This window comes from Eptatretus burgeri, chromosome 2 (assembly GCF_056783735.1).
Source record: "Eptatretus burgeri isolate ZD-2024b chromosome 2, Ebu_testis_v1, whole genome shotgun sequence".
NCBI classification, from domain to species: domain Eukaryota; kingdom Metazoa; phylum Chordata; class Myxini; order Myxiniformes; family Myxinidae; genus Eptatretus; species Eptatretus burgeri.
Genome location: NC_140962.1, coordinates 41,686,974 through 41,702,928, shown reverse-complemented (window position 1 = coordinate 41,702,928; position 15,955 = coordinate 41,686,974). Strand labels below are relative to the sequence as shown.

The 15,955-nt window shown below is 48.0% G+C and overlaps 1 protein-coding gene across 5 annotated transcripts in view; it reads left to right on the top strand.

Moving 5' to 3' along the window:
• Positions 1-598: 598 nt before the first annotated feature.
• The window catches only part of VPS13D (vacuolar protein sorting 13 homolog D), a 429,405-nt gene continuing 414,048 nt past the window's right edge, over positions 599-15,955 (top strand). For 2 of the 5 annotated variants that reach the window (XM_085868641.1, XM_085868621.1), the window contains exons 1-3: positions 662-850; positions 2,212-2,354; positions 13,085-13,162. In XM_085868641.1, the coding sequence (XP_085724767.1) occupies positions 2,258-2,354; positions 13,085-13,162 (175 nt within the window). In that variant the 5' untranslated portion in view covers positions 662-850; positions 2,212-2,257. Of the gene's footprint in view, positions 851-2,211; positions 2,355-13,084; positions 13,163-15,955 lie in introns of all 5 variants that reach the window. The other 3 variants (XM_085868630.1, XM_085868652.1, XM_085868636.1) reach the window with 3 other exon arrangements.

Genomic DNA, 15,955 nt, shown 5'->3' with positions numbered 1-15,955 from the left:
CTTGAAGCGCGACTGTGTCGCTGATGCAGTGCCCCTCTACCAGTACACACATTGGAACTGGTACTCATTTCGCCGACATCGGAAGGATGACAGGCTGAGTCAACCCCCTGGTGTATTAATTCAGCAGTTGACGGGGCTTGAACTCAGAACCCTAGGATCCTAAGCCACCACCCGAACCACTGAGCCAACACCAGGCTTTTTCGTTGTGTGGAGGCACCTCCTTTTCTCTCAGGTACTTTTCCAAGTATTTTCGACTTGTTTTAGAAACTTTTTGAGACATTTCACAAAACAATCCTCATCTTGTACGCACAATATATTTTTTCATGCCCTGATGCGACTGCTGTTGAGGGTTTTATTTTTTGCGCGTTCGTGCAAAGTATTTTGCGGCACCGACGTACCAATGACGAGTTGAAAAAACATTAAAAAAAACATGAATGAAAATGGCGGCGTTTGACCTCTGCCGCGTACTACTCCAACAACCTTGGCTGTTATACAGACGTGATTAATGAGGTTTTTTTTTCTTAGCAACAAAAGGTGGTTAGCGTGTTTGGATCCGATAGATGCCAAAAAAAAAAAAAACTTGTGCCTGAGAGACGGGGTCATGAAACACCAACTCCAATACCACCAGCAAGAATACTCCGGTGTTTACCAGACGACGGCGAGATTACTGCTTCCGGTAAGCGTTCACCGCGGAGATTGTTCTGTTTACTGTAAACGAAGCGTCAGATTTGTCAAATGGAAATGCCTGAAACGGACGATTTGGAGCGACGAGTTCTATTAGCGACCACGTGTTGCAGTGCATAACCTTTGTCGTGTATCTGTCCGTCAAGGGTCGTCCTTGAAGCGGGAGGTGAGGAACTTCCGTTCACTTTCATCGCGAATGGGGACCTCACACGCACCCTCATCATTCCCTCACAACCTCACACGCACCCTCATCATTTCCTCACTACCTCACACGCCCCCATCGTTCCCTCACGACCTCACATACACCCCCATCATTCCCTCACAACCTCACATGCACCCTCATTACCTCACAACCTCACACGCACCCTCATCATTTCCTCACTACCTCACACACACCCTCATCATTCCCTCACTACCTCACACGCATCCTCGTCACTCCCTCACTACCTCACATGCATCATCATTCCCTCACTACCTCACACGCATCATCATCCCCTCACTACCTCACACGCACCCTCATCATTCCCTCACTACCTCACACGCACCCTCATCATTCCCTCACAACCTCACACGCACCCTCATCATTCCCTCACAACCTCACACGCACCCTCATCATTCCCTCACAACCTCACACGCACCCTCATCATTCCCTCACTACCTCACACGCCCCCATCGTTCCCTCACGACCTCACATACACCCCCATCATTCCCTCACAACCTCACATGCACCCTCATTACCTCACAACCTCACACGCACCCTCATCATTTCCTCACTACCTCACACACACCCTCATCATTCCCTCACTACCTCACACGCATCCTCGTCATTCCCTCACTACCTCACACGCATCATCATTCCCTCACTACCTCACATGCATCATCATTCCCTCACTACCTCACACGCATCATCATTCCCTCACTACCTCACACGCACCCTCATCATTCCCTCACTACCTCACACGCACCCTCATCATTCCCTCACAACCTCACACGCACCCTCATCATTCCCTCACAACCTCACACGCACCCTCATCATTCCCTCACTACCTCACACGCATCCTCGTCATTCCCTCACTACCTCACACGCATCATCATTCCCTCACTACCTCACACGCATCATCATTCCCTCACTACCTCACACGCATCATCATTCCCTCACTACCTCACACGCACCCTCATCATTCCCTCACAACCTCACACGCACCCTCATCATTCCCTCACAACCTCACACGCACCCTCATCATTCCCTCACAACCTCACACGCACCCTCATCATTCCCTCACAACCTCACACGCACCCTCATCATTTCCTCACTACCTCACACGCCCCCATCTTTCCCTCACGACCTCACATGACATGAACATGTGAAATTGATCCCCACATACACCCCCTCTGTTCCCTCACACCTGCTTGTGTTACGGTACAAGCTGGTGTTGTACGTCCTTCTCATAATGCTTGTTGTTCGTCCCAGTGAGATGTCGTGATGACGGGATGCTCCTTGTAAAGCGACCATGTTCCCATTCACAGTGTCCGTGTCGTCCTCGGGACAGTTTCGCGCCGCTTTTGGAGCATCATGCTCGAGTCCTTGGTCGCCTGGTTACTCAACACGTACGTCGGGAAATACGTGGAAAACCTGCAAACGGATCGACTCTCGATCGGCCTGCTGCGTGGTGAGAGCTGTACATGGGATTCTCATGGAGATTTGGAAATGTCATGAAGTCCCTCAATCGTGTGTGTGTGTGTGTGTGTGTGTGTGTGTGTGTGTGTGTGTGTGTGTGTGTGTGTGTGCGTGCGTGTGCGTGTGTGCGTGCGTGTGCGTGCGTGCGTGCGTGCGTGCGTGCGTGCACGCGCACACGCGAGCAAGTTGCTGTTGTTTACTGCTGTCTCCACGTGGGTGGGTTTCAGGAAGTAGAATGGAGACCTACCACGTTGGACTGAGACGAACAAGCATAACAATTTTTTTTTCATCATTTGAAGTTTTTATTCCTTTTACAACAATTGCAAGGAGAGTTGTAGATGATGAACCAATCAACACGGTATATGATATTTGAATCTGGGTTTCCAGCATTTTGAGCAATGGGATTCACTCGGGCCGAGGAAAACTGAATAAGCCAACCCAATATTAATTGAACCAAGTTGGCAAAAGACACTTCATTTGCACAAATGTAAACCTTTGTAATTGACCATGGAATTCCTGCTTCTCATCCTCATTTATCAAAAAGACAAGTCGAAGAGTGAGCAAAGTAGTGTGAAATTTCCCAGCGTCCCGCTCCATCTCGGCTTCCCCGGCGTCCCGCTCCCTCTCGGCTTCCCCGGCGTCCCGCTCCCTCTCGGCTTCCCCGGCGTCCCGCTCCCTCTCGGCTTCCCCGGCGTCCCACTCCCTCTCCGCTTCCCCGGCGTCCCACTCCTCCCCTTCTCCGGCGTCCTGCTCCTTCTCCGCCTCCCCAGCGTCCCGCTCCCTACATCCTCACAACACATCCAATTCCACATACTCCCGCCTCCCCCTTTCCACGCTCACCCAACCCCTCTCCTCTTTCCCCGCCAACACCACCTCCTCCCCCATCTCTAAATCTGTGAACCTTCAATATCCAAAGTCTACTCTCCAATTTGACAGATCTCTCAGGCCAAGCTGCCACTGGTTAGCATGATATTATTTGCCCAATCAGAATCTTCCTCCCACAGGATGTTGCCAATTCCTCGGTGTCTCTCCCTGAAGAATGTCTTTTCCAGTTTGACAGGCCTGAACCTCGTTCTGGTGATGGAGTTATGGCTTGTGTCAATAACTCCATTTCCCACTGTCTTGCTACTACCCTTCTTCCCACTGTCCCATGTACTACCCTTCCCTCTCCAAACCTCCAGAAGAGGCTTTGGCTACGCTTTCCCCTTCGTAACCACCTCCTGTTTGTCAGTGTGATGTGCCATCCTCCGAACAAGGATGACTTTATTTACATCTCGCTCTCTGCCAACATGGACCATCTTGTAACCAATCGCCCATCCAACTCTCTCTTCCTCATATTCGGCGATTTAAACTGTGACCATGCCATTTGGTTGGGTGTTGGTACCTCTTCAACCATTCATGGCATTGCAGCAAAGGAATCCTGTGACTCCATGGGCCTCACAAAATGAGTGAACATTCCGATCAGGATTTCTCCCAATGGCACGTTCTCCCTTCAGGACCTTGTAATGACGAATTTTCGTACAAATGTGTGCCGTTGCTCTTCTGCCCCATTTGGTTAATCTGATCATGTGCTTCTGAGAGTCAACATCTCTTTGACCATTGTCAGAGAACTGACTTGCCACCATTATCTGACAGTTCACCAAAGCTGATTGGCAGGGACTGCAAACGACCTTCTCATGTCAAGATTGGTCCTTCATTTCCACCTCTCCTGAATATAAATACTGATTGGGGAATCCTTCAACCAGAGCTTGCTTTCTACCATGTGATTTATACCATCTTGTCTGCAGATATAATACCTATCCTCTCTTCTATGTGATAGACAGAATCCTGTGGTGAGGCAGTTCCTTTCAAACAACTAGCCTTCTCTTCCAGGAAGGCAAATCTGACCAAAGACAACCACAAATCATTCCACAGAGCCTGGAACACGTGTGTCCACTCTGAGGAAAGACAGAAAACATCTAGTCAAGCTCAAGGCTGAATTCTTAAACCTCTCTTCTTCAAAGACCTGGTGGCTGGTGCCTTGTTAAGGCTGTCTCTGGCATATCATTCCCCTCCATCCCTTTCTTCACTTCAAATGGCACCACAGCTGGCTCTGCTCATGTGAAGGCCGAATCCCTCAATTCTGTGTTTGCTTCCAAATCTCATGTAACCAACCCCTCATTCCGAACACGTACTCTACCTTCTCATACCGAACTGCTCCTGCATAGTCTTTTTCACTTGAGAAGGTGGAGAGGTTTCTGGCAAACTTCAACTCCGATTCTGCAACAGGCCCAGACGGTATTATTGCACATGTCCTTAAAATTTGCTCAGCTGCTCTTCCTCATCCACTTTCTGCATTGTGCACTCAATCGTTATTTCCACCACCTAAGGTGGGTGGAGGCTATGTTTTCACCCCTGCCTGCCTGCTTGCCTGTCTGTGTTTGGTTGTCTGTGAACAGGATATCTCAAAAAGTTGTGGACAAATTCCAACAAAATTTGGTGGACATAGGTGTGTAACACTGAAGAATTGATTCCGTTTTGGTGAGGATCCGGATCCAGATCTGAGAATTTTAAAAGTGATTCTTCACCATTGAGTGATTGGGGCCTATGGCTAAAAAAACGACATATATATATATATATATACATATATATATGTATATATGTATATATATATATATATATACATATATATATGTATATATGTATATATATATATATAAAACACGATATCTCAAAACGTTATGAATGGATTGAGATGAAACTTTGTGGACAGGTTTGGGTCTGTTACAAGGACGAATTGATTCGATTTTGAGGAGTATTTTTAAATTGTTTATGTGATTATTCACCATTGAGAGACGGGCCCAAAAACGATATAGAGCATGACATTTCAAAACATTGTGGATGAATGATGACAAAACTTGCTCACCCTCTCTGGAAAAAAAAAAACAACCTGCTCTCGTGCTGTTGCTCACCCTCTCATTTGCTCAAGGTCATCTGCCATCTGCTTGGAAATCAGCAAACATTTACCGCTGTGCATAAAAAAGGTGCAAAAACAGATTCCTGCAACGACAGACCAATCAGCCTTCTCCCAATCATCAGCAAGGTTATGGAATCCATCATCGCTTCTGACATCAAATCCTTGCTCTTCTCCAATGGCTTGATTTCTGATCATCAATTTGGATTCAGTCCAGGTCACTCTACCCTGGATATGCTGCTTCTGCTCTCCCAACAATGGATGGAGATCCTCAATGCTAGACATGAAATCAGAGCCATCTCCCGAGACATATCGCGTGCTTTCTATACGGTCTGGCACCCTGCTCTGCTCACCAAACTCTCTTCCAATGGTATCCAAGGACATCTCCACTCATGGCTCGCAGACTTCCTCTCCTGTCGCAGCCAACATGTGGTCCTAAATGGAGTTCTCTCACCCCCTCTTCCTGTCCAGGCTGGAGTTCCTCAAGGTTGTGTCTGGGCCCTGTTCCTTTTTTTAGTTTTCATTCATGATCTCTCTGACTCCCTTGAAAATCTTCTTTATATATTTTCTGATGACTCCACCTTCTGCCATACCATCTGTCATCCCTCAGACCGGCAAGCAGCAGCCTCTTCACTCTGCTTCTCTGGATAAAATCACAAGCTGGTCCTACACGTGGAACATGTCTTTCAATCCTGACAAATCTCACACTCTCACTTTGTCTCTCTGAAAGGACTGTTTAGAACCACCCCCCCCCATCTGCTTTCTCAACAATACTCTTGAAGAAGTCCTTTCATTCAAGCTTCTGGGTCTCACTATCTGCCATGATCTTTCCTGGGAAAGCCACATTTCCAAGCTGGCCTCCAAGCCAGTCGCCGACTGGGAATCCTTTTTCATGCAAAGTCCTTTCTTGGCACACCTGAGCTCCTGACCACATACAAAGCTTTCGTCTGCAGCCTGATGGAGTACTGCTCTCCCTCTGGGCTGGTGTTCCCGCCTCTCACCTTTCTCGGCTTCATCCTGTGGAAACCAAGGAATTTAGGATCATTGGTGTCTCCCGCGATGAGGCAGAGTCCTTGGGTCTCTCACTGTCTCACCGCAGGCCGGTTGGTGGTCTTTCTGTCTTCTACCATCTCCTCTCTGGTCTCCCCCCTGCTCAATCTGCAACATGTCCTCCCCCTCCCTCCCCCCCAATATTTCCGCAGGGCGCGCAAGGTCTGCCAGCAACCCCCTTATGGTAAAACTACCAAAATGAAGAATCACTTCTCACCTTCACTCTTTCATTCCTCTTTTTTCCCACCTTTGAAATAAATTCCCACACTTTCTTCAAAACAGCTGTTCACCACGATGTCTTATTTTCCCCCATGCAAAACCTTGATCTTTTCTACCCCCTCCAATCCACCCCAAACGCACCTCCTTCAAATTCCCTGCTTTCCTTCCTGAAAGTTCCTGCCCTGTAATCACCTGAAAGTCCCTGTAGAGTCCATCTGGTTTAACCTGTTTACCTCGCCCCATCCCTCTCACTTCAACAGATCTCATGTCTCTGTTCCCCACTGTTTTGTCGTTCCCTCTCCCACCCCTCTTGTCTCCTGCTTCTCTTGTTGTACATTCTGTGTGTTAGCGCTTATACGAGCCTCGACAGTACGTATATCCAAAAAAAAGAAGCTCTTAGCAGATATGTTGGGTAAGTAACATGATCAAGCTGATTAAATTTTGGTTAATATCTGGATGCAGTTCTGGCCGATTAGTGGGATACAAAACATAAACTTCCTTGCAGGTCATCAAGACGAATATTCACCACCATCTCAGATCGTTGTCAATCAGAAACCATGATCCTTTCTACCCTTGTTACCCCTTCCACCTCACCCCACCCCACCCAAATTCATTCTCCTTCCAATTTTCAATTTTCCCTCCTTGGAGTTTTCTTCTATATTTTTCTTGCCCATCCCATGCATGCATGCCTTGCATCCTGCTTTTGTCTGCTACTTCCTGATCTGTTCAGTGTACTAGCTCTTCCACGAGCCTTGACTATGTGTGCAAAAAAATACACCATTCAGTTTGGCGGAGGAGGTATGCGCCCTACCGAGTGGCACTGTAGTTCTCTCTGGATCAGTTTTTGTCTACCTGGAAGTTGGCCAACATCATTGCAATCAACAAACGTGGTGCAAAAACGGATCCTCTTAACTGCATCCGATTAGCTTGCTTCCCATTATATGCAAGACCAGGGACTCTATCGTTGCAGTTGACATCATTCCTTTTCTTAAATGGCATGATCTCAGATCATCAAATGGGTTTCAGACTCAGTCATTCTCCCTTTGACACATGGCTTCAACCCATTGTTGGGAGAGAATAAGCAATCAATCTCACATATGAGATCAGGGCCATCTCTCTGGACATATTTCAATCTTGTGATGCATTCTGGCAGGTCAGATCAGGTATGGGAGCATGCGCCGGCGCAGTGCGTTGCTGGGTGCACTTTCTGCCGGTACACCAGGGGCCTCTGGCCATCCCCCAGGCAGATGCCTGGCCCATCCCCATCTCCTTGAGATGCCGATCAACCTGCTGCAACCACGAGGCATGTGGATGGCCCATTGGCATCCTCCTCTCACGAGGCTTCGATGCAGAGAGTCTTATGAGCAGGATTAGTGTCAGGAAAACGAGCCACGTATTCATACAGCCACTGTTGATGCTCACGGACTATACAGGAAACAAGTTTCATCTGAGTCTCTCAATAACCACTCGTTGGACACAAAGTCCGTCCAGCGATAGTCAAGGATTCTCCAAAGAGACCTGGAACCAAAGGAGTTAAATCTGTCTCAGATCCCGGGTCAGAGTCCAAGTCTCACATCTGGAGATCAAGACTGGAAGCACCAAGGACCTGAAGAATCAAATTTCGTCCTCCCGCATAGGTTCCGACAGTACCACACCCCACAATCGAGTGAATCCATGACTTCCCAGTTCCGACCCAGATGTCTATTGGCCTCTGGCTCACAGCCAGCAGAGACATCAATATCACTGCCAAGGAAAGTGAATCTCTCCATCACCTCAACATCCTCACCACAAACTGGTACAGACAAGATAGCAGCATCCAATATGTCATTGAAAGCCTGGATCTTATTTTTGACTGAGAAAATCTGTAATCCCATCGGCTTCATGCCTGGTGATGGCTTAATGGTTAAGGTGGTGGGCTTTGGATCCCAGGGTCCTGAGTTCAAATCCCGCTCAACTGTTGAATTAATACCAGGTGGGGTTAACTCGGCCTGTCATCCTTCCTAGGTTGGCAAAATGAGTGCCAGCATGCTGGTATACTGTGTCGGAGTGGCGACCCATCCAGGATTGTGCCCAATAGCCAAGGAGACTGCTTAAGCAGTACCAACACTCTGCGCAGAGTATGGTCCCAATATCCTCCTCCTCCACTGGCTCTGATTCCTCATTCATTGCCTCAAGGGCCCCCAAAAAGATATCCAGAGTCTCCGCAAAGATGACTCCATCATCTGTGAAATCAAGTTCAGAGATCTTGACCTTCCTAAACGATGCACCACAGCTTGATCTCTCCGACATCCTCCCCAGAATCCACTCCAAACAAGCGCTGGAAAGTGTGGGGGCCAGTTCACGCCCCTGACAAACTCCAGTAACAAATGGAAATATGTGAGGGATGGAACAACCGCACCTCACAGCACTCTCAGTACCAGAGTGCAGTTCAGAAACAGATTCATCAGTTTTGGTGGCACCCCACGAAGACCGAAAATCCTCCAGAGGGCATCCCGATAACTCTGAATCAAACGCTTTGGAGAGATCAACATTGGCTGCAAGCAGCCCCTGCTGAAACTCTTGTCTGCGTTTGGTGAGGACCGGAAGAGCAAGAATACGGTCAATTGTTTAACTCTTTGGTGTAAAGCCTTCCTGCTCTGGGCGTTGGTGCTCAAGTCGATGGTGCTGAACCCTATCAAGAATTACCTGAGCAAAGATGTTACCCAGCACTGAGAGCAGTGTCACCCCTCGGTAGTTGTTGTAGTGCTGGCGATCACCCTTCTCTTTCCAGAGAAGGACAACAAGGCCCGTTGGGATGATGCCTGTGTTCCAGGCAGAGCGCTGAACTTCATGTAACGACACGAGTACAGCATTTCCACCATCCTTGAGAAGTTCCGCATGGATGCCTCCGATCTCAGGAGCTTTACCCCATTTCAACCAGTTCACTGCAGCCCATGTGTCCACAAATGAAGGTGGACCGCAGTTGATTAGAATATTGGCAATCGGAATAGTAACACCCCGACATCTAACTCAACAACTGGTGGGTCAGCCTTGTACAGCCGCTCAAAGTAACCGGCCCAGCGGGCTTTTACTTTGGACTTCTCTCTCAAGAGCCCACCACATTCCTCTCTAACTGCAGTACACCGATGGATAGATTTGGAGGATCACAATTTCGCCTGTAAGCAGGACTGGAATCATTTGACCACAGGTGATGCTCTACCCCCTCACAGATTCCTTGCACATGGGCCTCCTTGTCTGCCCTCAGCACACGTACAGTTTTACACCTCAACTCCCTGAACAGCTCGGCTCTGCCATTAAGCCTGGCCCTGCGGCTGGTCAATGGTATCCAGTGTCCGTTGAAAGACAAAGTTGTTCTTCACTCTACGGTGATTTCCAGGAAATCCACCGGGAACATCAGGAATGGTAGTCTTTAAGGCACTCCACAACTCTTCAGGATTCCCCAAAGCACCCCCCCCCAAATCCCCACTCAGCCTGTTCGCAAACTCCTCAGCTACCCTCCACCCCTTGAGCTTGCCAACATCCAGCAGAGGTTGGGATGGTACCATTTTCCCAGATTTAAGCTGCAAGTTCAGAGTTGCCACAAGCCTGTTGTCGGTATTGAGGAAGTGAGCGCTCCTGTAGACCCTGTCTGTAGTTCCGAGTCATCCTCTAGCGACCATCAATGATCACATGGTCAATCTCCTTTGCCACATCACCAGCGTTGGAATACCAAATCCAGCGATGAGCTTGTTGGTGCTGAAACCGTGAACCAGCCACCCCAATTCCACTTCTTTCAAAATCAAGGAACTTAGTGCTATTCTGGTTCACAGTTCCAGACCCATGGGGACCAACACATGTCTCATAATCATCCCTATTGGTGCCAGTCGATGCATTCAAATCCCCCAAGACGAGAAGAGTATCTCGCCTGGGGCAATCATCAACCACAGACTCGAGCGCGGCACAGGATGCGTCCACGGTGAGATCACTCGCCTCAGTCGGAGAATACACAGAGACCAGGGAAATGACACCCAAGGAGTGACGAATTCTCAGTCTCACAAAATGCATGTTGACCTGTGTTACCTCAATTATCATTGGAGTCAGCTTATTCAGCGGAGCTCTAGCAACTCCTTTGGCATGGTAACTATCAGAGCGACCAGACCAGTAGTAGGTGTAACCACCACCATGATCTCACCACTATCCGGTCTCTGAACCTTGGAGAGTGCTGCAATACCGATGTTCAAATGCTGGAGCTCAGATGATAACAGACAGGTGATCATCCTCTCTTAGGGCTAGGACATTCCAGGCATCCACCCAAAGGGACCGCCTCAGGTTAACCCGAGGGGACTGCCTTCTGGTGGACGACGCATTAGCACCGCACTACCGCAATCTGACCCAGGAAGTTGACGCAGTGCTTTTCATCCTATCATCAAGGAATGGGTGTCTCATCGGCATTTGCCCCAATCCCATCATCCATTGAGCTGTCCTCCAAAGGGCATCAGCATACGAGGTACTGCCACAGATTGGGTTTTAAGTTTCCTTTGCGTTTATGGGTTTTGTGGAATGATCTGTTTTCCAGTGGCCGGAGGGCAAAATCCTGCCACAACCTCCTAGAAAATGTAACCCAACTGCAGGAGGACTTCCGCAGACACAGTTGGGCACCAGATATGGGTGGCTGTTGGCTCACAAGGAGCTCGTCCGCCCTTTGACAGGTTTTATTTTTAATCCTGCTGGGTGTCCATATCATACACCCTCCTCACCATGAAACCTGGTGGGGGGGGGGGACTCGACCATGAAGCAGGTTAGTACAGGCTTGCTTGGTACCTGCAGCAAGTCACAAATCAAATCTGGTCTGACTTGACAACTCTCCAGAGTCCACATTCTGACCTGACAATTGTCTACATTCTGGCACTTGCCTTTATCTTCTCCAAACTCTCTGCTTATGGCATCCATGGCCACCTCCTCTCATGGCTCACTGACTTCCTCCTCTCTCGTATCCAGTGTGTTGCTCTGAACAGGATCCTCTCGTAAAGGATCTGGGCATCTCTCCGTAATGTCATCTCAAAACTAAAGGACCCAATACTATCTGGTGATAATTAAGCACGGATCTCATCTTCTCTCACTGTCATTGCTCGAGTGCCCTCAGGTAGTGTCTTCGGCCCAGTCTTGTTCCTCATCATCGTCAATGATCTTTCTGATTCCTTGGAAATTCCTGCCTTCTCTTTGCTGTTGATTTCTCCCTCTCCCATAACATTTATCATCCTTCAGATATGTAGGCAGCATCCTCTTCCCTCTCGATAGACCTTGAAAGAATCTGTTGCTGGTCCAACACTTGGAATATGTCTTTCGACCCCAACAAATCCCACACATTCGCCCTGTCCTTCCGAAAAGAACATCTGGGGAAAAAAATCCTCATTGACTTCCTAAACAAGACACTTGAAGAGGTTGAGTTTCGCAAACACTTGGGCTTCACCATCAGCTATGATGTTTCTTGGGCATACCATACTTCTAAGATGGCATTAGCCATGATCTTTCTTCGGCAGCCATTCTTCAAAGATGGCCTCCAAAGCTAACTGCCGACTGGGCATCATTTGTCGTGCAAGGTCTTTCCTTGTCCAGTCTGAGCTGTTGACAACCTACAAGGCCTTCATTGCAGCTGTATGTTGTACTGTTCTTCATTTTGAGCTGGTGCTCCTGCCTCACACCTTGCCCTTATTGATGCCATGGAAAGTAAGGCCCTCCAAATCATTGGGATCTCCTGCGATGAAGCTGAGTTTCAAGACCATCTGTTTTTGTACTGCCAACAGGTTTGTAGCCTCTCTGTATTCTACTATTTCTTCTTTGATCTTGCACATCCTGCACTGTTCTTCCCAGGTTTCTGCAGGGCTCATCGTGCTAAGCTCCCATAATCCAGGCTCACTGCTCACCTCCACTCATTTGTTCCTCCTTTCTCTCACCTTTGGAACCAACTTCTTCAGTATGTTCAGTCCCATTCTTTCCTCCAGGGCTCCAAGAAAGCTGTTCACCACGATATCAGATCATCCACGTTCATGACCTCTTGTACCCCCAAATGATCTCGTTCCGAAACACTCCTTTTTTGCAGGTTATTGTGATTTTTACCCCCTCTCCTTCACCGCTTTTTGTTTGTTAGTTGTCATTTGGTTTGTGTCCTTTCTGTTTCATCCTCGTCCCCCCTTCCCCTTCTTGCTGTTTCATTTAGTTTGTGTGCAGCTTGTTCACCCCGATGTGTCCTCCCCATCCTATTCATCTCGCTCTCACTTCCACCCTGCTTTTAGTTTTTCTCCCTTTCGCTTTCATTCCCTTACATTCTCTTCTAGCTCTTCCATTAGCTTCGATCATGCATACAAAAAAGGACGTAAAGTGTGACCTTGTGTGTTCTAAGAAATGACCAGAGGATGTTAGAACAGCTGATAAAAATTAGTGGTGAAGAAAGTTATATGAAGGTTTTCATTGATTGCATCTTCACTTGATGTTATGTGTCGTGGTGTGCAAATGGTTACCAGGTGAGGTGGAACTTGAAAACCTTCCTTTGAAGAAGGATGCACTCAGAGAGCTAAACCTCCCATTTGAAGTCAAAGAAGGTGAGTTATAATTACAAAAGTAAGTCTTTAATATCAACATGGGGATGGATAGTCATGAATTTTCACATCACATATAAACGCTCTTGCAGCTTGGTTTTATATGATGGGCAAGAACATGTATTGCATGATTTCCTGTTAATTGATTGTTTTCTCAGTTAAGGGCTTTTTGTGCACAAAAGATTATTATTAATTTTTTTTGGAAATGTTTCGGCATATTGTAACGTGTGTGAATATTGCGTGGTCGACCACCTACTGGGACAACTTGGCCGGGTATTCCCCAGCATTAACTTCACAATCGAAATTGAAAAAGAAAGCAAATTGGCCTTTTTGGATGTGGAGGTTCACCGTCAGCCTGACAGCTCCCTAAAGACTTTGGTTGACAGGAAACCAACCCACACCAGCAGATTACTGGATTTTAACTCCGGCAACCCGATCTCCCACAAACGCAGTGAAGCACGGATCTTAGCAGCTCGGGGCATGGATGCTGTCATCTTCTAAAGCCGAGGAAATTAAAGAAATCAGATTAGTTAGAGGAGTCCTGCTCAAAAAAGGGTACAACAAGGGGATACTCCCCACCTTGGAAGAACCAAAAAGGACAGAACGGAAGGAGCCAGACACACTTGGGCACTGTGTACTGCCATACTACCCAGGCATTTCCAAAAGGATTGGCAGGATAGAATGTGGCTCACGGATTGGCATACCGTACAAGCCTCAACACACCATCCGTAATGTCATCTCAAAACTAAAGGACCCAATACTATCTGGAGTAGTTAACCATTCATCATGCAAAGACTGACCAATTCTACATTGGTGAACCTGGAAGAAATTTGAAACAACGGCGAGATGAACATGATAGAGCAATGTGGCTTGGAAAGGTGACCCAGTCAGCCATAGCACGTCATTGCCTGCAATCTGGCCGTAAATTTGATTTTGATAGATGTAGGGTCTCGGACACGGTCCTAACAAACAACACAGGTTGATTTTGGAAGCGTGGCACATGAAGAGCCGGGAGGGTGGTCTAACTGGGGAGACGGTGGACATACCCACACAATACACACCTCTGATGCAAATGGTGCAAACGGCTGGATAAGGTGAGAAACAAACACTCAATTCCAAACACCACATCCACATGTGCACAGCACCCAACGAGAACCCCAACACTCGCACAACCAACACCTCATCATGTCCAACCTGGACACGAAACCAGCCGTGTTCGTGTCCCGGAAACACAAACACAAAAACAACAAGAAGCACACACATGTGCTCACCCACACACATACAACACCAGATCGCGTGTAAGTAAAAAACAAAAAAGAGCAGAGCACCCCTTCAATGATGTGATTTGACGTTTGTTTTTGTTTTTGCAAAATAAATTTAAAAAGCACTCTTCAATTTGACCTCGCACCAGCACGTGACCAGAAATGAGCGGTCGTATCAAAATAAAAACCAGACACGTGCCGAGTCCCAGGGTCTATTGTGCCTGATGAAGCCAGCGAAACATTGCCTGAGACCCGGTTTGCTCTCGCTTTTTGCTCAAATTAACGGAGTCAATCTCGTTTTTTACTTTGGTTGGAAGTGCCTTCTTCTTCTTATAGAATATATTGTTGTGAATTTCTGGGCATTCGGCGTGTGGACGACCGCCTTTAGCTCAATTCCGGCTGCGCGCCCACTGAACGAGCAATCCAGTCGTAGCTTCTGAATCAACACCGAAACCCAGCTACGGGTGTTGTTAACCACACCATAAACCAGTCAACTCTTTTGTCCACGCGCTACAGGGTCATCGCCGAATTGTCGATATACCTAACTATTCGCGCGGACAGAAATGCCGGGAGTTTATACCTCAACGGGACCTGCACGAAAACGAGCCGCTTAAGCAGCTCGTTCCGTATGCGATTGCCGAGCGGTTATATATTGCCAAGCCCCGTCGGACCAGATGTACGTTTTATCGGCTTATCAGCCAGCTAACATTCCAAATGCTCCATGGCAGTCAATGTGAGGAAGGGACGCAACGAGCAGGTGACATTGAACAATGGGGACATTTATTTTCATACAGGCAATGCAATGAATGGGGGGGATGGGGAAAAAGACACGAGCAAAAACCTACAGCTGAGTTCTATTATGAAATGTAAAGCAATACAACACAGGCACTTAACGGTTTCCTACTTATTAGACGGGCCCACAAACACGTACGCACACACACACACACACCCAATAAATGGTGGCTGATGCCTTTAATAAGGACTTCAACTCAGAGGGACAGATGAGCTGAAACCCAGAACCTATCTCTAACCTCTCCACCTCATGTGGTCTTCAAGCTGCTCAGACCCAGGCTCCAGCGAGAGCGAGCTGGATCCAATCGCCGTGAGCCGCGATCCTTCCCGAGCTCCAGCGAATCCTCTCGCGCTTCTGAACATGTGCTGGTCAGACAAGGCGCCGATCCTTCCCGTCGATGTGTCGCTTCCCCGAAGAACCACCTCCAAGATGAGGCCAAGGAGTCTCACCAAGCCGGGAACCAAGCAGAGAACGAAGAGCTCCACAAACCAAGAAGAGCCAGCCGAACTGGACGACGAAGTAGAGCAACAGGCTCGAACCAGCTCGAACACCCTTGAACCAGGCCGACACTCCTCGACTACCAGACCGAAGAAGAACTACAACAACCTGATCAGCTCCTCCGATGAATAACCAGCCAACGAAGCAACTCCAAGCCGAGCAACCAGCTCAACTCTCTTCCGATGAACCAAGCACAAAAAGCGAACCACCTCTCTTCCGAACAAAGCCAGAGCCCAAAAAGCG